Below are 27642 nucleotides of genomic sequence, written 5' to 3'. Positions count from 1 at the left end.
CTGTGCACAGCTGAGGCACAATTTCCTTTTCAGAAAGCTGTTTTGCTCCATTCAGCGAGCCTGGAAACCTGGGCGATCAAAATAGTGAGAGACACGGTGAGAGAAGGTGTAAGGTGCAATCTCCCACAAAAGAATAGATAACGTAGGATTGTAGCAACGCTGGCATCAGGGCCGCAGATGAAGAAATGCTGAGGAAAATGAATTTTGGACATTAACAAAATTTTATTTAAATGTTATACGTAAAACTTTAGTTTTTGTTCTTTTTTTAAATTCAGCTAAACAAATATTTATATATCGCATATTTTATAAAAAAAGAAACATTTCAAACATTTTAAATATTAATATTTCTTATTTACAATTCAAAACAGTACAGGAAATAATAACAGTAACAATGCAATCTCAATCATAAAAATGTTACAAAACATATTTTTTTTTGTTTGTTTGTTTCTATTTGAAAATCGGCAAGCTGATATCTCCAGAACGTTAGCAAGGATAGAAAGTAGCAATGTGGAGCTGCTCTACATTCAAACAGGAACTGGAGGTGCGTTCAACTCTTCAGATGCTTCGTTAGTCAAAGACCTGTAATCTTTTCTCTTTTTTTTTCACATTAGTCATCTCATGAGATCTCTGGAGATAGCTTGAAGTACAATGATAATCCACAGAAAAAATGTAGAAAATGTCATCAAAATGCACCAGAAAGCTTTATATTACACAGACAGCTGAACGCACCTCGAGCTCAGTAAGGTCACTGTTCTCTAAAGGGACAGAGAGAAGGCGCATGTTGTGTGGTTGTGTGCATGTGTGTGCAAACATATGCACTGTGTGTATCTGTGAGCGTGTCTGTCGGTATGTAAGCTGATGAGTCAGTTGGCAGGGCAGGGGAATCCGTATGACACATGGAACGAGTCTCTAAAACCAAAAACAAACAGTAGCTTACAGTCCAGCAGCCTGGCCTCTACTGTAGATAGTTTTCAACGACAGGACTACAGACTATCACGACCACAGTCTACACACTTCTTCCCTTGTTTTCTCTACGCTCGCCATCAGTCACAGTTCCACTCGCCCGCTACGCCCTGCAGCAGGAAATAACTACAGTCAGAACAAGAAAACGAGCCGCTTTCAGGCTCAAACTGGCGCTCCAAAGCCATTTTTTGTGTGTGTGTCAGGGGTTGGGGGAGTGGGGGTGTCCTTTCCTGGCACAAAGCATTTCTTGTGAGTCTATTGGCCATTCAGTAGGCGCTGTGCCGCTCCGTTCCTGGTTGTCTTGTGTGAGGAATCTGGACAAAGCAGGGATAAAAAGCTTGTATTGGAACAGGAACATATAAAAGGAGGTATGAAGAGAAGCAGTTTTGGCTCGGGGAAAGGCTGGGAGAGCAAGCACAACTCCGACTCCAAAAAAAGTTGGGATGCTGTGTAAGACAAATAAAGACAGAAGGCAATAATTCACAAACTAACTGAGTTTACAAAGAGTTCCTGAGCCCATGTGCTAATATCCTTTACACAATCATGTTCACAAAGTGGTAAACCTCGCTCCATACTTGCTTGTGAACAACTGAGCTTTTCCAGGATGCCCCTTTGATACCCAATCATGATACTATCACCTGTTACCAATGAACCTGTGGAATGTGGAACAGGTGTTTTGTCGCTCCAATTTGTTTGAAATGTGTTGCTGCATCAAATTCAGAATAAGAAGATATTTACAAAAAACAATGAAGCTGATGAGGTAAAACATATTATTTGTCAGACATATTGTGTCTTTGTACTGTTTTCAGTTAATGTCAAAAAGCAGATTATCACATTCTGTGTGTTTTACACAGCGTCCAAACGCTTTTGGAATCAGGGTTGTATTAACGTGACGTGATGCCTTCCATGAATGAATTTGATGACATACCAGCCTTAGAAAGAGTGGACAGAGAGCTGTTAGAGAGAGATGAGGCACTGGCAGCAAGAACACTTTTTTGCAGCTGTAATGAGAGAAAAAGTTCAAAAAGAAGCAGAGAGAAGCATGAAGCCACAACAGAAGCCGACGCCCGTGAAAATGCTAAATGTCTCATAAAATAATGCAAAGGAAAAGATGATGCTTGTGATGCCGTGCGACTGAATATGAAAAAAAAAAAAACAACAGTATGGTAGACACAGAGGTCTGGACACTCATTGGTCATCGCATAATGAGACCTGTTCATTCATGATGGCAGACAGCTCGGTCAGCATGTCCCGGTAGTGAGCTCTCATCTCCTCCTGGTACTCCAGCTGGTCCTCCTTGATCAGACGCTCGTTCACATCCAAAGCCTGACCGCAGGCTTCTGCAAACTGCCTGCGGGGGGCAAACAAAGTTGTACTGATTATTAATGCTGCAAATCACACCACTGAGCCTGACCTCTAATGATCTACACAAAGACTCTTTTCAAAAAGTCAAACAACGTTAGGCTCGAACCACTTCTGATTAAACAAAGTCAGGTGTGCCTGATGGGTGCTTTTGACAGGACATTGCTGCATTCTACAGAGCAATAGGAACCAAAATCAAACAGGAACTGGACGAATGCATTCAGGGCTTCTGTTCTTCATGCAAAATATATATCTGCTGTGTAATGCTCGGCACAAAGTCCACAACACTTTGCACTGAATTTGTGCTTTGAATCCTACCTGAAGATCTCCTTCAGCAGTTTGACCTGGTTGTCTGGGTATTTCTTGGCATTCTTCTCCTCTAGAAACGCCCTGGCATAAGCCATTGGCCCTGCATTCACCTGAAAGAGGAAGTTCAGGTGAGACAAAACACAGCACCCGAATTTACCCAAAAGCATGTATTTTGGAAGAACCCCCACCTTCACACTGACGCTGCCCTGCAGTTTCAGCTGCAGCCGGATCATGTCCACCTCCTCCATGTTGCAGAGCTGGTTGAGCTCGGAGACTTTGCGAGACATCTCATCAATGGCCACCTCGATCGGGTTCATTTCTGTGCTCTGCTGCTCCACCACCTGGATACGCTTCTTCAGGTAGGGGAAGCTCGAACTCGCTGAAGGGAGAAAAACAACAAGCCACGAATCAGACCGACTCCACGTTACAGGACAGAAATTGGCACATATGAACAAACACTTACTGGTCAATATGGTGCGTCTCTTGCACTGCTCCTCCACGTCTCCGTGTTTCTTCCCTGACAGAGTGAACGGCGTCTCAAACACAAAGCGGTTGATGTTATGATGTCTCTCAAAATCTGTCCTCTTGTCCTGTTGTTCTTTCTCGTCAAAGTAGGGCACCACGTACGTCACCTGGATGTAGGCAAACTTGGGGTCCAGGTCTTTAGGATTCACCTGTTTTTAAAGCGAACAACAGTGAATATATTTGCACATATGCTGGCAACAATACAAGAAAGGCAAATTATTCAGTTTTAATGACGTAACAAACTTATAAACAGGTTAAATTCTGTCAGGTACCTTGTTGGAGTCCTGGATCATCTTGACGTTATCAGCTCCAAACTTGTCAGAGTAGAGTTTGAGTAATCTCTGGGAGATTTCTGACAGCCCTGTCAGCTTCGGCTCTTTGTAGATGAACTCTTTGCTCTCCTCTTCCTCAAAGAAGCCCTACCAGAGCACACACACACGCAGACACACACGCGCATGCACACATTAATTAACAAAGCCTGTTATGTGCATGGATGTTTTTGTGTGTGCAATGCAAATGTAATCTTTAGATGACTTCTATACACTGTATACATCGGATCTGATACTGCCCCCTGGTGGTTTCTTGTACACACAGACCATAACACATGTTAGAACAACTTAGCCCTAACAGGGTGCCAGTGTTAAGTTCTGAAGGGGAGAGATCAGAGGTCGTTTTCAAAGCAGCATTGGAGCCAGATGTCAAAGGTGAATGACGTTTATTAAGTGGCATCTTCCTGTCCCGTCTGACACCAGCTCTTCTTAATGTTTAGGGGGGAAACAGCTTCATCGTTGGAGATTATGGAAGGTAAAATGGACCACAGCAAGCTTGACAAAGACCCTTCAAAGGGTGAGAGCAGCACGTGTTAATAGTGGTAGAAGGAGAAGAGAGGTAAAAGTGGTTAGCTCTGAGGACAATGGAAAATCAAAGACATACAGAACTTACCGCAATCTTGAAATAGAATTTAATTAAAAAAAAGGAGGAAAAGAGCACACAGAGAAATTAAGGACACTGAAATCTGGTCTTATCTTTCCTCACTGACAAGGCTTTGTATCATTTCCCTCCATTATTTCAATAGTGAGAAGATTTCATATTCTCATTATGGGCTTTTTAAACCCTTTCTTCACTCCACAACTCTGAAATCCCTGCATGGAAATATCATCCCCTCATTAACAAACAGGAAACTGTGTCAAAGATCCAGGGTCTTAAAAACCAAGGCCAAACCACACAGTGCTTCTCTGCAGATGAAGTCAGGGATTCGAAGATGAAGCCGGACACAAGGCAGCTTAACTAATTCTAAAGAGTTAGTTCACCCAAACTACAAAGAAGTTATTTTCCTCACATAGCCCTGATGGCATCTAGCTATGCGAATTGTTTTGGTGTAATTGCAGAGATATCAAGATCCTTGGCTTGAGATACACAAAGCACTGAAAGACTGCACTGGAAGAACTGTGTATTATTGAGAAGAGTACATTTTGGTCTTCAAACACTGGGTGCGGCATTTCATCAGTTAAATCTGCCAGCTGCCGAGTTTTAGGTGTGTTTTTCAATGTGTGTGTACTCCCTGCAGGGATGAACCGTCACTCACCTGTCCATAGAAAGCTACGCGGTAGTAGCGACCGAAGAGCCGCTTTTCTGAGTTCACCACCTCAGTCACCTTGAGATAGGAGCGATGGATGTCATAGTACAGCTCTGACAGCCTCTGTGGACACGAACACGCATGTACAGTAAGATGAACATTAGCTCAACATGCACGCGCACAAAGAGCAGAAGGGTTAGCAGTTACCTTAAAATCCCGCCTCTTTTCGAAGACAGCGATCACAGGTTTGTTGATGTCGGCGATGAGCTCGTGTCTCTCTGATTTCCAGAGGTAGTCCACGCACAGCTCCAGCTGCTCCACCAGGGTGTCCTGCACAGTGCAGCAAGATCAGGAAACCCATAAGAGAGAGAAGGGAAGCCCAGTTCCTGCCATGCAATCGACGTTTGAAGTTTGAGGTTTTGTTCAGGATTAAAGGCTAACACTGACCTCAGTATAGGGTGTGTCTTGTGTACCAGTGTCTTCCTTCATGGCGCCCTCCTCCTTGACATTAGGGCTGATGCACATAAACGCTGCCCAGCCCATAGAGAACGACGCTGGGGTTTCAGACGAGTGAAACAGATATCAGGGCAAGTAATTCAATAGATTCACACTTCCCATAAACGGTCCCACATTATTGCTAGTTTTATGTTTAGCTTTTAAACACAGAGATGCATAAAATGCATCCAGCACACACGTTCTTGTATTAAAATACAAGTTTTACATCGTTTTTACAGTCAAGCATTCCGTTCTTGCACACTCAAAGGCAAACTAAAAACATCAGACGTGAGCGTGCGTCGTATCAAACCCCAGTGACACTGAACAGCTTCTCCAGTGAGATTTGAGTGAACAGTGAGGATCAAACAAAAAAAGACAATCATTAAGGCAAGAACAGTGGTCCTCAAAACATTTAACTGCACAATGTAGAAAACTTTATCCATCAGTGCAGAGGTTAAGATTTGAACTGGCACCTGACAAACGGATGTCCCTTCAATCCAAACCAAGTCCACCGGTCAATATCAACACCTTCCATCCAGCTGGTTTAAACACAACAGTGCACACCCACTCCCTCCCAAAGCCCCTTGTCTCTCCATCATTATGTTCTGCACTCCCAACCCCACCACCCAGCAGGCCCCAGGCGCACACACTCACTGTCTTGATCTCGGGAGGTAGTTAGTAAGGAGCTACAGTTAAAGACAGGGCTTTCTTCAGGGGACACACTGGACATCCTGGCCTTGTCAGCTCTCCAGTAGCCTGTTTGGTAGGAGCGGAGGAGGAGGAGGAGGTTTACAAAGTTCACGTTCCACTTGCTTTTGCCTTTTATGCTCAAGGACAAGGCTCACGAATCAGCTGAGCTGCTGGCATGCTACGCTAGGTATTGGCACACAGGCTCAGCGCATAAAGATGTCAGACACGTGCAGCTAAAGATGGACACATGCTGCGGTGTGAGCGAGGAAGCATGCACACATAAGAACAAACAGATTTGCAGATAGAGGAACATGAAGCACGGTGACATCAGTCTCTATACTAGAAGTTAGGGAATGGTATTTGGATGCAAAGACAGACCCATATGATCCAACTTGAGTTCCTAATTCATCTTCACCACACAAAGACTCAAGTCACCAGTGTGCTTGCTTTCAGGCATACACATCAACCCCCGTGATGATATGAAGGACTGAGAGTTGCAATGACTGTGTTAGCAGCAGTGATTGGACTTTCTGATTAGATGTTACCATGTCTGCAAAGATGCACACACCACAACAGCAATACCATAGTCCTGCATATGCACAATATCCGCGCATATGCATAAACACACAAACCATGCTGCAAAAAGTAAAGTCAAGCAGCAGCAGCAGCACGTGTGCACTAACCTCTCCTCTTCAGCGATTCTGCAATCAGGGCTGAGATGTGGATGTAGCACATGGCAGCCTGAGGGAAAGCCAGACACATCACCATCACAGTTGAGTAATACATTGTTTTAAACGTCATTTGTGAAGTTCATGAAGTAAGAGCACACTAGAAAGTATAAGGTGTATAACCTCCGAGAGGTCGCCGTTGCGGACGTGAACCTTGGCCATGCTCTCCAGCCAGGTGCGTCGGAGCTCAGGGGTGCTGGCGTAAGAGTTGGCCAGACTGTACTGAAGATCCACCAGCATCTCCGGATCCTTCTCATGCTCCTTCATTTGGGCTGTGGCCATCAGAACCGTCCGGATCCGTTTGGTCAGGTCCTTCACCTCAGCAGGGAATGGGGTGTTCTGTAGAAATAGTAGTTTGAGTATGAAAGTAGAATGAAATACCACTCTGAATCATAATTACTGATAATAAAGCTATAACATAACCAGGAAGCTGCTCTACCTTGAGTGGTGCATCCCCGTTGGCGAAGTTATTGATGATAGCCAATGACTGCTGAAATCTCGAGCCTCCGATTCCAGCATCCGCTATCAGCTGGCTCACTGCCTTGATAACCTGAAGTGGAAAGAGGCGTGTGGGGTGACGACACGCGATTCACAAAACGCACAAACCTGAAATGACACACTTGTACTGCATTTGGTCTAACTGACCTGCAGATGTGAGCGGACTATTGACTTGCCCTTCGTAAACTCAAAGTTTTTCCTCATGAAAAAATACAGCAGGGCAGCTGCCTCCGTCTGGGTGGAGCTGGAACGATGGTTACAGCACTTGAGGATCTCATAGCACAGACAGCCGCACAGGTCTGCCTTACCCTGGAAGAATGCACTGGGGAACTATAGAAAGAGATGAAGATGAAACCACACTTCAGAAACACAATGGGAATCTTCGCTTTGATCTTATATGTATATAAAAAGTTTGCTGGACCTTTTGTACAAAGAGCCTGAGTGCAGCGAAGATATGCCGCAGCGTGGTGGTTGATTGGTTGATCTGAAAGAAGAGCAAGTAGGTGTCCAGCACCTTCTTCATCAATGCATTTTGCCCTTCATCCAGCAGCAGCTGCTTCTGTATGAATGGACAGCAGGAAAGAGGAAAAAAAGCAGAAAATGCATTTTATTATTATAGTTTCATCAGGCAACTTTTTTTTTCCAATTGAAAGGCATCTCACACATTACAGCTCTTAAAAACGTAGATTCTTCTGGCCACTAGGTGGCAGTACCGTACCAATGGCTGGAGTGTGCATGAGGTACACAGCAATTCAGTTTGTCCATTAGAATTATGGAAGCAGGTATAAGAATACTAGTTTCTTTTTTTGTTGTTTTTATCAAGAAGCACAGAGTAAAATATGACCTGAATTACAGTTACAAAGCTAAAAATCAAACTTTTAAATGACTTTTTAAGAGAACAGTAATGTGAAAAAAACTGGTGTGACATACTACCTTTAAAAAAAATCTATAAATAAAGGTGTAAAAAATGTAAATATATTTGTTTGCATTAACAACTCATTCTCAAATCCAAAAGCTGAAGCCAGAGCTCTGATTCAACAAAATAATATTAATAAGACAGACTATAATATTCCGAGGCTTCACATATCAGAAGTATATTTCTCTTAACAAAAGAAAATAGATGGCACATAATAAGTGTAGTTTCAGGCTGTAAACGATCAAAAGAGCACATCTTCTGCATACCTGAAGAAAACTAAACTGCACACTCTGATAAATAACCTGATGAAGGTCTGTGTTCCCAAAAGTGGTTATTGAATATCTCTAATTGCAAAGTGAGGAGGAACACAGACCTTGTGATGGTGAACAAAGAGCTCCAGGACATCCAGCACAGTGAGGGCCACCTCAGTGGACAAGTTTGCCTCTATATCTGTCGGACTCAGCGTGTCTCCATCCTGAATATTCCCATCTGTAAACACACAGTCACATATATGAATAACACCAATCCACCTCAGTAACCTCATATTCATCTCATTCAAAATGTGCCTGTGTGTGTGTGTTACCTGTCTCCATCATCTGCAGCAGTTTAGGGTTGGTGAGAGCATTCTTGCCCCTGATGATGGGCATGGTTTGGGAGCGAGCCTGTCGGTGACCCTCCCCTCCAGATGATGCCATCCTGGAGGCGACAGCAGGGATCAGCAGCTAGCATCGATCACAGCGCTCACAGGTATTATTTGATTTAAGATTACACTGCAGCTGACGTACTACTACTAAACCTACAGTGCCAGGTCTGGGCCAACCATCTCTAAGGATTTTGGACATTTTAGTGGGCTGGGAAATATAAATGTCACCCATGTCACAAGGACCTGCTGTTATTGGGAGTCTATTAACACACAGGAGTACAGAGACAGAGGCTGGCAAATCACATGAAACACTGCAGGTATGAGGAGGGGCATGCTGAGAACACAGTCACAGTCTATAACATGGAAACACGCAGTGGTCACATCAAAGATGAGTATACACATGACAAGGATGCATTTATCTAAATCTAAGTGTTCACACTGGTGTTGTAGGTTGTACCTGCATTTAAATAATCTGAAGTTTCTCATTATTAAAAGACAGTATTTACATCTTGAGCCAATCACCAGACATAATTAGCATTAAGAAGAAATTCCAGTAACCAAAGACTCAGTGGCTTTGAAAGAGTTTAACTCTGTCATCATGGCTGAGGTGTTTTCCTGGCGGAGGGTGATTACCATTGTGGGAAGAGGCTTGAGGGTTGAGAGGACTGGGAGGGGTGGTTAGAGCCCTTCAGGGTGCCATTGGCGTGGGCGGACTGGGCCAGCTTTACTGCCGCTGCTAGCTTCCTGTTCACGAGCCAATCACATCAAAGCTAACATTAGTTAGTTTAGTCGAGACCGTTGTTGTTTAGTGACAATCATTACCATCATTAAGCTAATCGTTGCCTGCAATCAACAAAAAAAATGACTTTACAGTGTAAAGGAGGTGCAGGAGCTCCAATTTGACCTTGGTGTCAAGAGAGGTAGATCAAACATCTCATATAGAGAGGGAGGTCAGCCAGATGGAAAGGTTAGTGGCGTAGCAGAGTCAATGGTTTTAGTTTGCCATTAGTACATGTAGTATCGTGTAAATCAACTCTTGGTCGAGTGTTAGTGAAGAGCAGAGGCTTGCAATTAGCTTTAATGTAAAACAGTGGACAGCAAGGAGATTAAGATGTACAGATGTGATGAAACCAGTCGCAGCTGCAGCACAGATCAGCTTAGGAACTGGATTTCAACAAACAGATGTTCAACATATCATATTCTTATGATGCCTAAATAAAGCTTGATCGACGACGACCAATTTAAACAAAGCAAGCAAGAGCAAGAGTCAGCCAAAAGAAAGAGGACACAAATGGTGTGTAAGCCAATCAAAACAATGGCCTCAGAGCCCATTAAGGAAACTCATTCAAGCCAAGCAGCAGGTGGAGTCCAGCCAATCATGAGGCAGCACGTGGAGACCGAGGGCTACAAGGTGGACATGCAACATCAATGAGGGAAACGTCATAAAGAAGGTAACTAAAACTATCATGCAATGCCAGCTTCAATTCCCTGTGTATTTATCATATATGTCAATACGCAAAGGGCCACTGATGCAATGGAACATCAATAATGTGCAACCACACTGATCCATTAGCAGCAAGCAGCATGCACGGGGGGAGGGCATGAGGCGTGCACTGTGGTGGAGAAGCTACAACAGCAAGGTCGAACATGGAGAACACATTTCAGTTATTTGTTGGTGTCATGTAGTGTATATGTACATATGCGCAAGCCTGTATCTCAGCTAAAGTCAAAATATGGCTCAGGTTAAAGAGGTGAGGCTCCCAGCACCAACACACAAACTACTACTAACTATAGCTACTAGCATAGCCGGCTAACTTAAAGGACCAGACAATCGATTTTCTCAGTCAGCTTCTTAACAAGTGTTGGGACCAAACAAGGACACATAATTTTCTGCCAAATTTGGGACAACTCTGGTTATTTCACATGATCAATTTGTGTGTTTTTCTTTTTGTCTGCTCCCCTCTGACTAGTTTGAAGTGGGCGGGGCTCAGTAAGAAACTGGCGATGTCATGCATGGCCCTGCTCCAATCGGGATTTAGCAACAGCCAATCAAATGACAATTGTGGGGATGTTTGCTTTTGCTGTCAGGTTGCTCTCAATCAAATTTGATCCACACATTCGTGATGAAGCAGTTTTTGACAACTTTCATTGTTGCTTCAAGCATGAATTGTTTAAATTTTGAAACCTTTAATGGGCTTTAATGACTGGATTGTCTGACTGACTGTCTTGCTAGCTTGCTGGCTGGCTACACTGCTACTATAATTCATTACTCCTGAACTTCAATGGGTGCCTACACTGACTCAGCCAGGCATCAAAAAGCTAACAGAGAGAGACACTGAGACAGACACAGGCGTAAGACTGTGAATCCCCCATGGCCTGGTATTACAGACGAATGTTAAGTAGCTAGCAGCCCCAGACAGGCTCAACTGCGTCTGAGTGTGCTAGCAAGGCTTGCAGCTATCTTTACTCTGTTAATGCCTCCACACACAGTAAAGCAGTGTGTTCTCCCAGCCTTTTGTTGGCTTACATCTCAGCATCTCATTGCTGAAAGGAAAAAGAGGGCTAATTTAATTAGCTGGGAGGAACCAGAAGATGGAGGAGTCGAGCGGTGCCAATGGCTCAGCTCCAGTAAGAGTGCACACACACACACACACTCGATAACAACCCCCATCCTGCGCCTGCCAACTACTACAATACAATATCCAGCAGTGCTTTTCTCTCAACAGCAAGATCCAGGAGTTTCACTACCCCCTCCCTTCCTTTTCTTCCCCTCTTGAAGCTCATCCCTGAGCATGCACACACATACAGAGCACATATTAGTATTTCTGCCTGACTGTGCCTGATTCATTTATTTGTGTGTGTTTGCACATAATGCGTCTGCGTGGCTGCGTTTGCACATGTGTGCACTCATGTGTGCGCATGATTATATGAATTATGTATCAGTGGGTGGGGGGAGCGTTGCGACCTTTGGCTGCGGCATGTATGTTGAGTTAATAAGCCGTTTCCATATCTGCGGCATTACAATAAATACATGTGAATGAGAGCCTGTCTTTGTCGCAGAAGGAGAAGACTCACCTGGCGATGTGGCGTTTTCCGAGGAACCTGAAGTGCTGAAGACACAGCCTGCAGGAAATGCGAAAACATTTTGGGTGACGGGTGAAGGTTCGCTTGTTTTTTAAGTGTTTTGTAAGCTTAGAACACAGAATAAAGGAGACGCATGCGTTCAAACTGAGCTGCAACATTTCAGTCTCGATGCTGAAACAAACAGGAAACACAGACACTTCATTAAGTGCGCTGTTCAGTGGATAGGGAGCTCTCATTGAAAGTACAGTCTGTTTTTCTTCTCTCTCGCTTGCTGTGTCATTGCTTTCATCTGTTCCCTTCTGGCTACATTCTTCCCCCCGTTGTCTTCTCCTTTCATTCTCCTGTCTCCGTCCCTGCCTGTCTCTTTTTCTCTCTGCGCACAGTATCACTTGCTGTGGCAACACTCGACAATGAAGAAAGAAGAGCACTCACTCCAGGATGTTAAAGAAGTCTGAGATCTCCTGGTGAATGGCCCGGTGCCAGTAGGACACCAGCACATCTGGATACACGTAAAAAAAAAAGACATCATGTCACACACACATCAGATTTCTAGAGGGGGAGCCAAGTGCCAGTGAGTGAGTATAATAGTAACTATAAACCGTAGCATAACAACAGAGTTACAAGAGTCTAAAATGTCATTTCTCACCCTCAGATATGGTTTTCATGATGTGCAGAAAGCACATGAGCAGGCTGCGGGTCTCTGCCTGGTCCAGCTTGTCACAACGGGAACCGTAGCCTATGAGGGACTGCGGCCGAGCAAACTGAGGAGAAACATCCAGGCAGAAGTACACTGCTCACATGTGGGTTTCAGCAAACTGGAGGGAAACTTGGGCACAATGGGTTCAAGTTGTTGTAGTGTTTTAAGTTTTCAGCAAGTTCTGGCCAAAGTTTGATTCCAGGCAATGTGGAGAAAGTACCAACTTCAGTTCTTTTGACAGATCTCCTCTGCCAGAAACACAGCACATATGTGATGAGTCATGAGTCACACAGAAGGTGACCGCTGCTTCTCTGCTTCCCCGACTCTTTTCTCACCTTCTCACATCCGTCCATCTTCTCACTGTTCCTGTCACTGTTGCTCGGGTTGGAGTCCACACTGATCAGAGAACCACGAGAGTCAGCCTGGTTTCCTGTGGCAACTGCCAAGGATGAGAAGGCTGGTGTGCAGAAGGGGGGGGGGGGGGTCAAATCAATGTCCTGATTCACACATTTTTATAGACAGCCACACACAAGCACATCACAAGCTGCTACCTGTGATGGAGTTGAGCACTTCTTTGGAAAAAGAGGCATCTACGGAGTTGCCATGCCGAGTCACGGGAATTACCCCTCCAGCCACTCCTCCTCCCACGCTGAGGTCATCTCTGGAGCCCTGGCAGAGGGAAAAATACGATTTGTTCCACCTGACTCTCAACATTTTATCATCCAGGCTATTATTTACGAGATATTAAGAAGCTGCAAAGATTGCCAAGCCTATGAAAATAAGACCACTGCTGAAAGAAAAGAAGGTTTTCAGGAGGATTATGTATGACACAATCAATAAAACCAGCACACAGAGAGTCAATGAATCATTTCATCTTCCATCATCCATTCTTACTTGGTCACTAGAAGTGAAGTAGATGGGGAAGAGATCCCTGAGGAAGAATCGTGGCATGTTGTCCAGGATCAGGCCGTACAGCGGCAGGTAGAGAGATGCAATTCTTGCCTGCTTCTCCTGGAGAGGCGGTCAATGAAAGGAATACCACACTTTACAGAAACGCACATATTTTATAGCCATTGACATTATTTTCTAACACCTCAACAAATCAACACCCTCTCTGATTTTTAATAAGCCTGTAATGACACATTTAATGTGTTTGGAAAGCCACTCAAAGTCCCCTTCTAATAAAACTGCGCTTGTGTCCCTGGAGAGTCCATTACTACTTAATTAAGGCTGTATATAAGATTTGACACTTTATATCTCTCCGGTCTTTGAGTACTCCATAGATTTCTCAGTGCGTTTATCTAATATCCAATATATGTTGCCAAGAAGCAGGGTTTGTACAGCTTTTAAGAGCACTTTCAAGGTACCTAAACCAAAATATTTCCAGACTCCCAAAACCTTTATCGTCACATCTAAATTATTGCAATAAATGCAACTGCAGAAAATGAAGTTTACAGAATTCCTTTATACCCCAGCAATCAATATATATACTGCCACTTTGTCTATTTTATCTGTTGTTCACATTGACTTGCATGTGGCCTGTGCACACATTCGGTTTTGCCTTGACCACAGCTCTGCTGCTGCGTTGCGGTTGGCAGCATTTGGTGGTGTTAAACAGTGGGTAGATTACTGACTGGACCATTCCCAGCATTCAATAAGACACGGTCTCTGCTGCTTGCAGCTGCTACTGACAATCATATGTCAGTGTGTGTCTGTTTGTGTGAGTCACATGGGAAGAATTTCTATGTGTTCTGGCTACCTTGGTGGCGTAGCGTGCGTCCAGAGAGTGTTTGGCCATTAGAGTCTTCAGGGTGGCCAAGGCTAGATGTCTCAGGTCCTGCTCGTCCTGGAGGGCCAGCCCCAGCTCCCGCAGCAAGATGCCGGTCAGGAAGTGCTTCCTGCAGAACTCTCCGGTCAGGTTGTACTCAGGCACCGACACTGAGGAGAGAGAGCAGAAAAGATTCACATTTTAAATGGAAATGAACGTTATTTAAATAACGCGTGTGCCAATGTTTGCTTTCCATCAGGGAGTTAATTAATCCCTTTCTAAACAGAAATCTGGTTACAGTGAGCAAATAATGTGACGGGCCAATTTTCCTTTTTGTTATCATCATACCACTGTAGCGCACACACACACACACACACTGTAGCACATACAACATTGCAAAGGAATGAGTGAACATATTTACCATGAGTACTTTGTGGCTCTGGAGATGCATGGTCTGACATGGACAAACAGACAGAGAAAGTGACAGAGAGAGAGAAAGACGGAGCGTTAATAGACAAATGAGAGCGTGAGAGCGACTCGATGTTATGAGAGTTACCACGTTAACGCCGAGCCACAGGCACTGACTCGGCTTCTCACCTGAGATGCGAGCGGAGGGTAAGGGCAGGCTGAGAGGGATGTAGTGTTCATGGTTACACACCTCTCTCAAGAATTCAAATTTCAGCTCACACAGAACCTATCAGACACAAAGAAGATATCATTGCACTGTATATGTGTGCCCAGTTGGACCTAAATAAAGTCACTGTCAATCATCGATGTATCCTTATTAATCAGCACTGTGTTTTTTTACCTTGCTGTCAGTAGCTGTGATCATATTTATGTAGTTGCTAATCAGCTTGAACGTGAAGCCTCTGTCCATGAGAGTAAAGCAGCGCTGCAAAGAGACAGAAAGAGACCGGAGATGAGACATCAGCTGACAAGACAGCGAGAGACAGATCATGTAACACAAGTTCAAGAATTAATAGGCAACAACTGCAAACAGAAACTATTTTCATCTGCAGACTGTTTATATAGTTTATAGTGATCCCTTCCCAGAGCATTCAACAGTAATATTAACAGTTTGTTCTGCTGACATATGCTTAAATTTAACTGGGTCCCACAGACCCGAGACAGCTTGCTCCCACCTTGACAAAAGCCGCTACGGCTAAGTTGGCACTGCGCGTCTCTTCTGCCAGCTCTTTGTTTTTCCAGAAGATGTGCTCGGACACCGTCTCCACCAGGGTCTCCACACGGTTCAGGTAGGACGAGGGGAAACGCTGGGGCCTCGGCAGCTGCGGGAACATGGAGTCAGCAGAGCATAATCATGCACTGTGTTACAGGACAGATTACACACATGCAAAGGAGCCGTACTGAACCAACAATTACAAGTGGTTAAAAGACTCGAGGGGTCCAAAGTAGAGAATGCAACCTTACCTTCACCTTGTCAGAGTCGACCAAATGTTGGGCCATGGACTTGACAATCAGCTCAAAGAAGAACCAGGAGAACTGAAACCAGGACAGGTCGAAGCAAGGTCAATCTTATGCCAATGTTTATCTGTCTAATCAGCTCCAGGAGGTACACATGACTCTGTTTTTGGAACTAATTCACAAAACAGCAGTCTCAGTAATTACTTATTTAAAAATTCATTCTTCCTTCTTAGAGTGAGTAGACAGAAGAGCAGGTGGGAGACAAACCTTCAGGACATTTCTGACTGCTGCCTGCTCGTTGCTCTTCAGGTCAAAGGTCATCCCCTTGGCCAGCTCCTCATGAACGGTCCTGAAGCCATGGGCCTCTGACTTGAACACATACTGCACACAGGAGAGAAGAGAGAGGGAGGTGCTCAGATAAGGGCACATATAAAGTAGGGCTGCAAATAGTAATTCTTTTCATTATCCAGTAATCTTGTTTTAATTATATTTGGGGGGCATTTTTTGCTTTTACTGGAACGCAGCAGTGGAGATAACAGGAACTGAGGGGAGAGAAAGAGAGGGAGTTATATGCAACAAAGATCTCTGCTCATGCCTGATGTGCTGCAGTTCACGGTCATGACTAGAGTTTCAATCACTCAATTTTTCATTTGCTGCTTTTCTTTGTCTTATATTACAGTAAACTGAATATTTTGGACGACATTAAATGACTTGCTCTAGAATATTGCAATGTACATTTTTCATTGTTTTTGAATCTTAATAGACTGAACAATTCACTGTCCAACCAACAGTTCAAGACCCAAATATATTCAGCCTATAATGATGCAAAGTTACGGAAGCCCTAAAAGGCCATGGATCAACATAATTTTTTTGCTCCGTTTTACTGTGATAACGACATAATATTCCACCGTTTTATCGTTATAACGACATAATATTCCACCGTTTTATCGTTATAATGAGTTAATTTTCCGGTGAGGTAGGATGTCAAACCAACCCGCCAAAAGTACAAACAAACACATGAACATGCTTAACTTACCGAGTGTGCAGCTGCAGGAGAGCACGTCCAGGCCTGGTTTCAGTCAGTGGTGTTCAGGACAGCAGAGCACTGTCCGGTTTGGCGGGTTGATTTGACATCCTACCTCACTGGAAAATTAACTCATTATAACGATAAAACGGTGGAATATTATGTCGTTATCACGACAAAACGGTGGAATGTTATCCCGTTATAACGATAAAACGGTGGAATATTATGTCATTATAACGATAAAACGGTGGAATATTATCTCGTTATCATAGTAAAATGGAGTGAAAAAATATGTTGATCCATGGCCTTTCAGGGCTTCCGTACAAAGCAGAGAAAAGCAGCAAATCCTCACAACTGGGAAGCTGGAACAAGAGTTCCAACGACAACATTGAGCTTATTTTTCCAAGAAAAATTTTGACATTCATGGATTATCAAAATACTGTCTGATTAATTTTCTAATTGATTCATTGTTTCAGCTCTAATATGTACCAAAACACACATTCACAAATACTGTAAAAAACACATAAACAGCAGCCTGGAACAGGCCAGTGTGAGGTTTGATTCAAATAATATTGCTTCATGCTACTCAATTCATGCTACAGTGAGTTCAGGCCCCATCTCACTGAGCACACACAGGTTTCCACACACACACACACACACACACACACACACACACACACACACACACACACACACACACACACACACACACACACACAGCAGTTTAAATTGGGCACCACTACTACCGAACATCATGCCAATCTGTTACCATGGCAACCCCAGTTCCATTAGCTCTGCTAGTCCTCTCCTCTTACCTCCCACCATTCGTCTTTGCCACTAGCTCTTCAAGCGCTGCGGTTTTCCTTCACTGTGGCCAACATGAAGCAGGACGTGCGGCTCGTCCTGCTCTCTTCTCTATTTCTCTGACTGACTCTTTACCCCTAAACAAACATGCCTTGTACTTGTGATTAAGCCGGCTGAATGTCCTAGTTTGACTCCTACACAATCACCTCTTCTTCTTCTTCTTCTTCTTCTGTGTTTGCACTGTGTTTTTGGGCACGCGGCCCTAGCCACACTCCTGCTGGCCCAAACACACACAAACACATAAATCCCCCTTTTCTAATTTATTTCTTCAGATATTAAATGGTCTGTGCAGAGAAACGCCTCCTTCACGGGAAACAGCAGTAATTAAATTTATCATATCATCTTCCTGAGCGAAAACACTTGGCGGCAAGGATTACTGAAAGCACAGCACACACAGCGTATCTGTGTTGTTATACCTTGATATATGAGTGCAGGTAGTGATCCAGGTTTTCTTCATGGCACTTTGCAACAATGTGGACCAGCACTCTGCAGACACACGGCAACCACAACAGGTTTTTATATTACTGGATTAATAAAAGAGCCAAATCCAGATAAAAAAAGCCATAAATAAACTAAAAAGAACAATGGTGCTTTAAACAGTACGCGTTTTCCTCACTGCATGCTTTGCCACATCCACTGAGCTCCCTCTTCGATGGGAAACCAGTTGTTATTGACATTGCAGTATCACGGCCTACCTGGTGGTGGCAGTGGTGACCTCATCATTGTCATTCTGAGTCAGGACCTTGAACAGCTGGTTGAAGAGCACTGGCAGAAATCGGATGATCACTGGGATTCTCTCCATGCTGAGGAGACCCTGGAGAAGGGTGGAAAAGAGGCGTGGGTGTAGGCGTAGACGTAGGAGGACATGGAGAAGGGTGGAAATAAATAAGACACAATGCAAATGCAGCAGGGTTCAGCAGTCCAGGTGTTAGCTTTTGTGTCAGTCACAATAGGTGAAAACTGAGGGGACATAGTTCCTTTTCTCTGACCTTCAGGCAGTTGAGGAAGTTGGAGGTAGGAGGTAGCGAGAGGTCCAGCTCTCTCTTCTGGCACTGCTGGAAGAATCGGTTCAGGTGGGGGTCCTGGCAAAGAGAGATGAGCTCATGAAAATCAGTCCTCAACATCTGCTATAAGAATTAGTGAACTGGTTCCTTTGCAAGAAACAATTAATCCTAAAATGTGAACTGTGCCACCTCGCAGCTAACGGTCAAATTTCATCGAGTAGCAAACACTATTTTTATTGCAACAAGTGCAAATGAAGTGCAAATGCTTGTGAACGACCGAGCCTTTCCAGGATGCCCCTTCCATAGCCAATCATGATACTATCACCTGTTACCAATCAATCTGTTTACCTGTGGAATGTTCCAAACAGGTGTTTTTGGAGCAATCCACAACTTTCCCAGTCTTTAGTCACTCCTGTCCCAACGTGTTTGAAACAAATTCAGAATAACTACATATTTACTAGCTGATGAAGTAAAACATTAAATATATTGTCTTTATACTGTTGTGATTGAGTATATTTATCTTTTATAAAGTGCTGCAAGTGAAACTAAGACAACTCAACAGCCAATCAAGACATCCTTTACTCGAAACAACGCATTTCCTTGTTTCATGTCCGTAACACAGAAAAGGAAGTTATCATGTTTACCATCCACTAATGCTGATTGTGCATCTTGGTCTCACATTGCATTTGTTTATATGCTTTTGCATGCTGTATAATTTGTTTAGGAACATCTAATGGTTGGCTCAGAGAACGGAAATGGCCAATTAACTCATTTCAAAGTAAAGTGTTCCTTTGAAGCTAAGACCTTCGCAGTGCATGTTCACATCCTGGCTCATTTTTTACAAGGATGTAGTGGCTGACACAATATGTAGAAATCCATCCACCCATTCATTTTCTATATCATATATGTGTCCCATTCAGGTTCATGTGGGGCCGTAAACCTATCCCAGCATTCAGTGGGCAAGCTGCAGAGCATACCTTAAAAACAAAGAAAGCAAGTGGAGACTGCAGAGACACGTGTGGTCTTACCTGAGTGTATACTGTGGAGACGACATTGGTGGACACTTTGAAGATAGCTTTTCCTCCATCGACCCATTTCACATCAGCTCCGTTCTGTAAAACGGAGAAAAGAAGGATGTTCATTCTCTTCAAACGGTCCATTTATCACATGATTAATACCCTTCTTTTCATAGAAAGGCCTGCTTTTTATCATTCATGACTTCGTTTCATATTCATCCACCCTGTAGCCTCGTCCTCCTTCTCCTCCCCTCCCTCTCACCTTGGTGTTGCTCGCTTCCTTGATGGCCAGGTATCCAGGCGGCAGGTTACAGGAGACGGGGATGCTGAACTCCTGAGATGACAGGCGACCTTCTTTGAGGAGAGGCAGCCAAGAATACCCCACTGAAAGATGTAAAACACAAGAGTACAGGATGGTGGAGGAGGCCGACCACAAAATAACCCGCCGCATGATGAATGTTTCACCAGCTCACCTGGGGTCTCCAGGGATTCTTTCCTCTTGGCATTCGTCTTGGCGTTGATGTCACAGGTGACGTGGTAAAAGGAGAAAAGAAGGTGGTGCTTTTCATGAAGTTGAGTAGGAAGCTCAATCTTCGCCTGGGGACACAACGGATGCATGTAATGGGTTACAGGCAGATTATATTACAGGCAAGGGAAGCTGCAGATTGGCAAGCAATCCTATCCCAGTTTCTAATGATGTCTACAGTATGTGATTATTCCTCATGTCTTTTACCTCATCGTAGAAGTCAGGGTTCTGGGAGTGATGCAGAACAGTGGAACAGGCTGCTGTGGTGAAGACTGGACCTCCCGGCTTGCCATAGATGCACTACAAAAACAGCAATAAAACAAAGGCAAAGTTGAGTCATGCTCAGCCAGTTTCTCAGGATAGACCGAGTTTAACTGCAGAAAACAGTCACATAAAATCCAATAAATGTCCCATCAGCATGTTTTTGGATGGCGTCCTACCTTTAAAGGTTTGGCAACTTCTTCGTCCGAGCTGCGGAACTCCACATAGACGGCGAGGTTACGAGCCTGCAGACAAGAGGACCATTGTAACATTAATAATGAAGTATGGAAGAAAACGAGAGGCACGCTTTTGGACCATTTCTACGAACTTAACTCAGGCCCCTCTTTAACTGTGCTTTGTTGTTAAAACGTTATACCTTGGCGAAGCTCTTCTGGCTGTCGTATTTGAGGTGTTTCGGGTAGACGTAGATGTGGTTTTTGTAGACGCGGTGCGGCTGCGTGAACTTGGTGGAGTCCTGGACGAACTCCTCCACCTCCACAGTAGGCTGGTGTTTGCTCAGCTCTTCAAAGGGCTTCACCGGTACATAGGAGGATGTCACACAGTCTAAGAGCACAGATGAGAGAGAGCGTGAGCAGAAAGATAGCAGAATGGGAATCAACACAGACGGGAAGTGCTGCCTGAAAAGCGGACATACTAGGATGCTCCATTGGAACGTAGTCGACCGCGATGTCCAGCGCCCCAGGAATAGTCTGCAGTTTACTGGTCTTCTCAGCCCTGAGGACACAAAAATTCATAAACAAGTGTTTATCTTGACTTGCAGAAGAAGAAGTGACCTGTAGTTTATAGGTAAAGTCCACAGTCTGCCTCACCTCCTGTACTCAGACACCAGCTTAATCAGGTCATCAGTGGAAATCTTGTTGCTCTCCTGTTTGAAGAGCGGCGAGAAACGAGACTCTCTGTCCAGCGCCCCATGGTTGTCCTTAAACACTGACCTTTAAGAGATTAGAGAAAGAGATTAGATTCTGTGAAGAGGACATTGTAGATACATTTTTAAATATTTAGACAGCTGAGCCTCCAGCCAGGGGCACTGACCTGACGGACCAGGCAAACGGCATTCGGTACTTCCCCAGTTTACTGCAGAACTGTTTGTTGGATTTCAAAATCTTCTGAACAGTCTGTGCAAGACACAAGCAGATGAAGAGAAGGTCAGCCGGACGCCTCGGCTGAGATTTTAAATACAAAGGGATGTGATCAGCCCTAAATTCTAGTTGACTTGGACAGAGTGACAGACTAAATCAGAGGTTGTTTAATACAGTCACTGGCAGCAGGTTGAATGTCTGGTGACAGACTTTAAGAAGGACCACATGGAGCTCTGCCAGCGGGGCAGCCAGGAAATGTGGTGGATAGGATTTCGGAAAAACTTAATTTCTAAACAATCCGGCCGGACGGGCATTCAGTGATGAAGATAAACTCCAGCCTTACAGGAAAACCATTCTGTAAATGTGATGCATTAAACTGTTTGAGTAGATTAAGGCATTTCCCCTGCAGTAAAGGCCCTAACAGCATGTTTCATGAGCCATTTTTCCATCTTGCAATGGAGATAAGACAACGTGAAAGCGGCACTGCTGCCCTTCTCTTAAAATGTTGTATTTTACTTAATTAGTTTTATGTGTTCCATTTTAACTTATTTTATCATCTTATTTTCCATTCATTTTCTAGGCCTGTTTTTCAGCCCATTCATTGTCTTTTTTATGTGGAGGACTTCATGCCTGCAATTTCTTTGTTGTGAAGCACTTTGAGCTGCAATTCTGGCATGAAGGATGCCATAAAAATAAAGTTTTTATTGTTACTGTTACTATTAGCTCTATGTTGTGGGTCAGTGACAGGAAATAAATCAAGCCAAGTAAATACTGATGCAAAATTATCAGTGCCAATGACCAAAGCAATGAATAAATGAGTTTCTGACCTTGCTGGAGTCTGTATTCTTGATATAAGGTTCTGTCCCACAAGCAATATTTCCCATCAGCACCTTTTCCACTCTTGCCACCATCACTATGTCTGTGTGGGGGTTGGTCACAGAGAAGATGGCCTGCATGAAGAGCATAGGAAGGGAACATTAGAGTCAATGTGAATGTATAATGCAGAGTAAAGGATGGAAGAAAAGTATTTTTCCCTTGACTGATATCCATCATACTGTAAGAGTAACATCCTTGCACCTGTTTGGGAAAACACAGCCAGTGATCCATGTCCAGGCTGAGGTAACAGTCCCCTGGCTTCCTCTCAGCAGGAGAGCACAGGCCATTCTCCTGACCTCCGACCCCCGTCCCTGAACCACCCGTCCCGTTAGCGCAGCCTCCAAGCATCTGACGCACTGCCTCGTGGTTGAGGTCCACGTGGAAGTCGGCAGACACCTTTCTCCCCTCTCGTACATCCAGCAGAGCCAGCGACACGAAGAAGGGTTCAATCTAGTGGAGCACATTCAACTCAGTCATTCTCTGCACATTTACAGTTACTCAAGAAGCATTTCCTTTATATATAAAATGACCATAACTCTACAGAAACGAGAGTCATGACCATTTGTTTCACAGAGACGTATTAAAAGTTAACTTTGAAACACGCTTTAGTAACTGTCTGAAATATGTCTCCAATCCTCACATTAGTGACCGGTCCAGTTTCACTCTCGTTGATGCAGCCCTGCAGCATGAGGTTGAGCGATCGGCAGGTTATCATAAATCTTCTGCCCAGTTTCTCCTCAAACGGACGCACTGCTGCGTTCTCAGCTGAGGAATGCTCGGCCCGTGGGCTCCTCAGAACCTGCGGTGGGTGAAACACAGCCTGTTACTTTACTTTATTTTACAAAGGTGAAGTCATTGAGAGGGGTTGAGAGAATTTTACTTATAAGATCTGACTGAAAACTGCAGCATCATGACAAACGTTAGCTTAACGATGCATGAGGTGCAAACATATCAAAATAGAGAAAATGAGAAGAGTCTACTTACAGGAGTATCAGGGTCCAGTGAGAATAGATTCAACCTCTCTTCCCTCCTGGCAGAGCGGATTCCTTCATCTGTCTCAGAGATATACTGTTGGGAGAGAAGGTAAGAAAGACAGAAAGAGATGCAAATAATAAATCACTTACTATGAAATCTGATATCCCTAAAAACAGCAAGGCTTTCTAGTATTTGCCTTTTCAGTGAGTTTTAATGGTTTGGACTTAAAGGTAGCCGGTGGAGTCTTCTTGTACACAAGCAGTGTTTCTCATCAAAATGCATCTTTTAGACCCATCAAAGCGTAGTTGTAGTCATTTTCTTTCCTATTCTACTCTTGTTCATTGGAAGCGTGAAACCATCAGCAGGACTGTACGTCGCATCATGCTTTTGTGTGTCTGTGTGCAGGTCCATGTTCCATAGCGCCACTAATGGTCAATAGCCCCAAGGGTACCTTTAAATAGACACTGACAGGTGTGCTTTACAAGCATGTAGCATGAATTATGATAACGGTAACTATAATGGAGTCGCAGAGGATTATATCATGTCATCTTCTGCAGTTTCAGCTTAGCCAACCTTTGCCAGCTCTGGATTGATGCCGTTCTCTGTCGTAGTATCTTCGTTCTCCTGCAAACAGCTGTCACTCAACGATAGGTCAAACACATCTGGAGAGAGAACAAACACAATCAGGACTCCTGAGAGTAACTTCTGCTTATGAGTGACTGACTGCCGACACTGAGTGGATGGGAATGTTGATCTAAGCAGTCCATTTCCCCCCGTAGGTTAAAGGTCATGCGGCTTTTTCTAAAATAGGTTCAGCGGTACGCTAAATACACACTAGCCAGAGTCAGCGGACACATATCCATCTCAGAAGAAAATATGACTCCATTTGTGGTATTTATGGATAATAAATAAGGCAGGCAGGCTTCTGCAGAAATATAACCTTCATGCGCCCGGAGCACTTCTTCCCAAAGGCCACGCTGAACAAAATGGCTCATTAATGGTAGGTCAGCACATGCTCGCAGCCTGATTTAGAGGCATGCTAACAGACCACAGAGCCATGACGGCTGAGGCTATTACATCATCCTACCACTTTTCACTGGGCCAAATCTCAGTGTCAGTGTGCGTTATGTTACGGGCTGCGGTGCCATGCCCGAGCTCTCACAGTGCTGGCACTTATAGTGGAGTTTAATAACTTCTGCTTCCATGTTAAGTTTTTTTTATTAATAACAAGGTATGATGTATTAAACAAAGGTGGAGTCAAGGTTGGTGTCAGGCTTCATTTCCTGATAGCGACATTTGGGATTGACTGGCAGAAATTCCCCATTACGTTTGTGGCAAGATGGCAGATATTATTTAGCTAGAGTGAGTCCGACAGAGAGGAAAGGTTACATTTCTGCTGACACTGAGTATAAAATCATTCGTCTCCTAAGGGCACCATGATTTATACATGTGTTGGAAATATGCTCTCTTTAAATACCCCTTTCTCCTCTAAATTACCATTTGTGCTTCCACCCCCTTTGCTCTGTCCAACTGTTTTTCAGTTCCCTCCCTCTGCATCCATCGTACGTATACATTGTGCTTTCCTAAATACGAAAACAGACCCAATCTCACCCTGCCGATGGTCGGTGAGGTCCAGACTCTTGCGGTCAGGAGCCGGCCCGTCGTGGGGGCTGATCTGTAAGATGCGGGTCAACGTGCTGATCCACTCCTCCATGTCCTGCTCGCTCTCCGCGGCCAGCACGAAGTACGTAACCTCGTTCATCTTCAGCTCAAAGGCATGTTTCCTTAGACGGTTATTCTTCAGGGGGATGAATGGAAGGATGGATGGATAGGATAATGTGGTTACACAACAAAACCAGAGCTTGGTTTGGTTTTTGGAAAATTTGATTCCCTCTTACACACAGAAGTAGTGTAAACTGAATCATAACTTTAGCGTAGCGTAGCTTAGTTTGTGGATGTCTAAAGGAAACAAAACCCGCCTCTGAAAATATCTAAAATATCATAAATCCTCTTCACAGTTTTCTTACAAAGACATATTCAATCATAACAATAAAATGATGGTTTGTTATTACAAAGCACAGAATTCATAGCTGCTTTCCTCTGCCATGCCCGTGTACAACAGGAAGTTGTAAGCAAGTTTGATATAGCATCATTCCTTTTTAATTTACAGTTAACGGTCTACTGTACATTCAGATAGATTGATTTATTTGACAGTGATGAAGCTAAACACAAGAGTGCACACGCATACAATATAAAAAACAATAAAGCTAAAAGCTCATTTCCATTGTGGTCTTTGGAAGGAAGAGGAAGCTCTAAGTCCCAAACCCACATACAGTACATCCAGCAATTACTACAATTACAATCGCTGCAATTATAAGTTAAGCTAGACGACTGCAAAACTGTATGCAGAGACTTGAAAATGACACCCGTGAGGTTTGCCGTTCACTGGATAAGTCAGAAAACACAAAAGGTTAAATTCTCCCAATAACACAGTAACGTCTTGACCTGGACATGCAGTGTCATCGTGCCCTGCGTTGTCATGCCACAAGCCACATTTTACAGCAGTACAACGATAAAACACGTCTCCTCATAAAACATAATACTAGCTCAGAGAAAGTTAAATGTCACTTGCTCCTCAGCTTTGTTTATAGAGGAATGCCCTGAGGAGGGTCTCTGTGAACAAAAGCTTACAGCAGACAAAGCATTTGATGCAATGGAAATAAGCTTTTAGGCATTTTGGTGTTTTTCTTTGCTGCTTTTTGCATTTAGCACCTTCTTGTTTTGTGGCAGTGTGCAGATCTTTTGCAGGGAAAGGAGCCTGAAAAGCCCCCCTGTATCACTCAAATGTCCATCCACTGCAAGAAGTGAATTATAAGTATGATAAAATATCTTAAATCAAGAATCAAGGCCAAATCTGCTTGTGTTTGTCTGATCAGATATATTTTCTTACCAGGCAGCTTTTATGTTAGAACATTTAATTAGTGTCAAGCCTTTTTTTATTTCTGTTGCTGCTTGTAAGTAACATTGATTTTTTTTTTGCAGTGAAGAGTGTAGACTGTGTTGCGCTCTCACTCGAATGCTTTCAAACCCACCTGTACCACACCAGTGCATGAGTCAAGGAAGATGCACCCTTTGGGTTCCTTGGAGATCTTTTCGTCTTTGTAGAAGTTCATGATGTAGGAGTTATCTGTCAGCTGGGTGAGCTGAAAATATCTCCTCTTGAATGACTGCACACATAGAGAAAGGTTCAAATGCATTAAAATGGTTTAAGGACCAAGTCAGTGGCAGCTAATTATTTGGGCCTCACACTAAAACAGAGGGAATCTGAGGATCGGGATGAGAAAGTAAAACAGAAAAAGTGTGTGTGCATAAAAAGGAAGAGTGTCAGACATTTCCTCACCCGAACAGTGATGCTATTGTTGACGGTGCTGTTAAAGTTCCCTTTGTAGAGCCAGCCTGACCGAAACACACCGATCCCTCCACCTCCTCCTCCACCACCTCCCCCTCCTCCTTTGGACGAGGACAGAGAGGTGGTATCCTGTAAAACGCAAACACAGTCAGCTCTGACACAGAGACAGATGATCAATAGAGAAAATTAGACTTTCTGAGACGTATTCTCTCGCAGGACGGCCATTTGTCAGTCAAATTATGTTCATAAACAATGTCCCAGTGACCTGTAATGAGCTAACTGCTCTCTCAAAGTATGTTTTAACAGCCTTAAAGGCTGCGATAAACTAATTTAAACATGAGGCTCAGGATGTATCCAGAATGTAATGCACTCATTCTAAAAGCATTGGTCAAGAGGATGGTCTTTACTGACCTCATCCTTGTCCATGTCCTCATAGTCAATCTCAAAAGAGTGGGATGGCAGCTTCTCTGCCTTGTACAGTTTCCTATAAAGGAAAGAAGAGAAGACACATGTGGGACTGATAATGAAATATAGTGATGGAACGAGAAATGATTTCAGGAATGTAATTAATCCACTCTAATGACTGCGGGTGGCTGACTCTCCACCGTCCTGTCAGGAGTCAACAATAGGTAGCCCTCGCTCGATCCCGCTCCGCTGATTTCACACGCTGGCCCGTCTTTGTGTGAGAGCCACGGGATAAAATGCCTTTGTGCGTGTGATGTGAGCTGCAGACAGCTCGGCTGCAGTCTGTGGAGGACGAGGCTGGAACCACCCTCTGCTAAAAGTCACCAAGTCGTAAAAAAGCTGTCTGAAAAAAACAAACCTCCTAAAGGGACTATGTTTAGAAGATTTTTGGTGACTGCGGGCTGGCCGCTGACAGAGAAATGCTAATATTGGCGTGCGCGTCC

The 27642-nt window shown here is 43.9% G+C and overlaps 1 protein-coding gene across 6 annotated transcripts in view; it reads right to left on the bottom strand.

Moving 5' to 3' along the window:
* Positions 1-202: 202 nt before the first annotated feature.
* dock10 (dedicator of cytokinesis 10) overlaps positions 203-27642 on the bottom strand; it is a 62283-nt gene continuing 34843 nt past the window's right edge. For 2 of the 6 annotated variants that reach the window (XM_070969811.1, XM_070969815.1), the window contains exons 5-56: positions 27146-27218; positions 26726-26863; positions 26418-26552; positions 24937-25123; positions 23899-23987; positions 23335-23418; positions 22991-23149; positions 22552-22800; positions 22302-22424; positions 21428-21510; positions 21205-21327; positions 21030-21109; positions 20751-20938; positions 20554-20619; positions 20321-20413; positions 20061-20184; positions 19850-19971; positions 19600-19683; positions 18557-18649; positions 18263-18381; positions 17984-18053; positions 15947-16060; positions 15686-15757; positions 15397-15543; positions 15063-15146; positions 14852-14948; positions 14676-14708; positions 14246-14424; positions 13381-13497; positions 13038-13155; positions 12822-12943; positions 12436-12550; positions 12222-12288; positions 11781-11828; positions 9339-9449; positions 8646-8758; positions 8436-8551; positions 7568-7705; positions 7294-7476; positions 7088-7198; positions 6772-6987; positions 6604-6661; positions 5885-5986; positions 5183-5289; positions 4943-5065; positions 4745-4858; positions 3432-3578; positions 3098-3308; positions 2823-3013; positions 2644-2744; positions 2176-2314; positions 203-1277 (exon numbers count right to left, since the gene is read on the bottom strand). In XM_070969811.1, the coding sequence (XP_070825912.1) occupies positions 1230-1277; positions 2176-2314; positions 2644-2744; positions 2823-3013; positions 3098-3308; positions 3432-3578; positions 4745-4858; positions 4943-5065; positions 5183-5289; positions 5885-5986; positions 6604-6661; positions 6772-6987; positions 7088-7198; positions 7294-7476; positions 7568-7705; positions 8436-8551; positions 8646-8758; positions 9339-9449; positions 11781-11828; positions 12222-12288; positions 12436-12550; positions 12822-12943; positions 13038-13155; positions 13381-13497; positions 14246-14424; positions 14676-14708; positions 14852-14948; positions 15063-15146; positions 15397-15543; positions 15686-15757; positions 15947-16060; positions 17984-18053; positions 18263-18381; positions 18557-18649; positions 19600-19683; positions 19850-19971; positions 20061-20184; positions 20321-20413; positions 20554-20619; positions 20751-20938; positions 21030-21109; positions 21205-21327; positions 21428-21510; positions 22302-22424; positions 22552-22800; positions 22991-23149; positions 23335-23418; positions 23899-23987; positions 24937-25123; positions 26418-26552; positions 26726-26863; positions 27146-27218 (6124 nt within the window). In that variant the 3' untranslated portion in view covers positions 203-1229. Of the gene's footprint in view, positions 1278-1891; positions 1965-2175; positions 2315-2643; positions 2745-2822; positions 3014-3097; positions 3309-3431; positions 3579-4744; positions 4859-4942; positions 5066-5182; positions 5290-5884; positions 5987-6603; positions 6662-6771; positions 6988-7087; positions 7199-7293; positions 7477-7567; positions 7706-8435; positions 8552-8645; positions 8759-9338; positions 9450-11780; positions 11829-12221; positions 12289-12435; positions 12551-12821; positions 12944-13037; positions 13156-13380; positions 13498-14245; positions 14425-14675; positions 14709-14851; positions 14949-15062; positions 15147-15396; positions 15544-15685; positions 15758-15946; positions 16061-17983; positions 18054-18262; positions 18382-18556; positions 18650-19599; positions 19684-19849; positions 19972-20060; positions 20185-20320; positions 20414-20553; positions 20620-20750; positions 20939-21029; positions 21110-21204; positions 21328-21427; positions 21511-22301; positions 22425-22551; positions 22801-22990; positions 23150-23334; positions 23419-23898; positions 23988-24936; positions 25124-26417; positions 26553-26725; positions 26864-27145; positions 27219-27642 lie in introns of all 6 variants that reach the window. The other 4 variants (XM_070969816.1, XM_070969813.1, XM_070969814.1 and 1 more) reach the window with 4 other exon arrangements.

This window comes from Chaetodon trifascialis, chromosome 9, assembly GCF_039877785.1.
Source record: "Chaetodon trifascialis isolate fChaTrf1 chromosome 9, fChaTrf1.hap1, whole genome shotgun sequence".
Classification (NCBI taxonomy): Eukaryota; Metazoa; Chordata; class Actinopteri; order Chaetodontiformes; family Chaetodontidae; genus Chaetodon; species Chaetodon trifascialis.
Note: the sequence above shows the minus strand (reverse complement) of the source record. Positions and strands in the feature narration are given on the sequence as shown.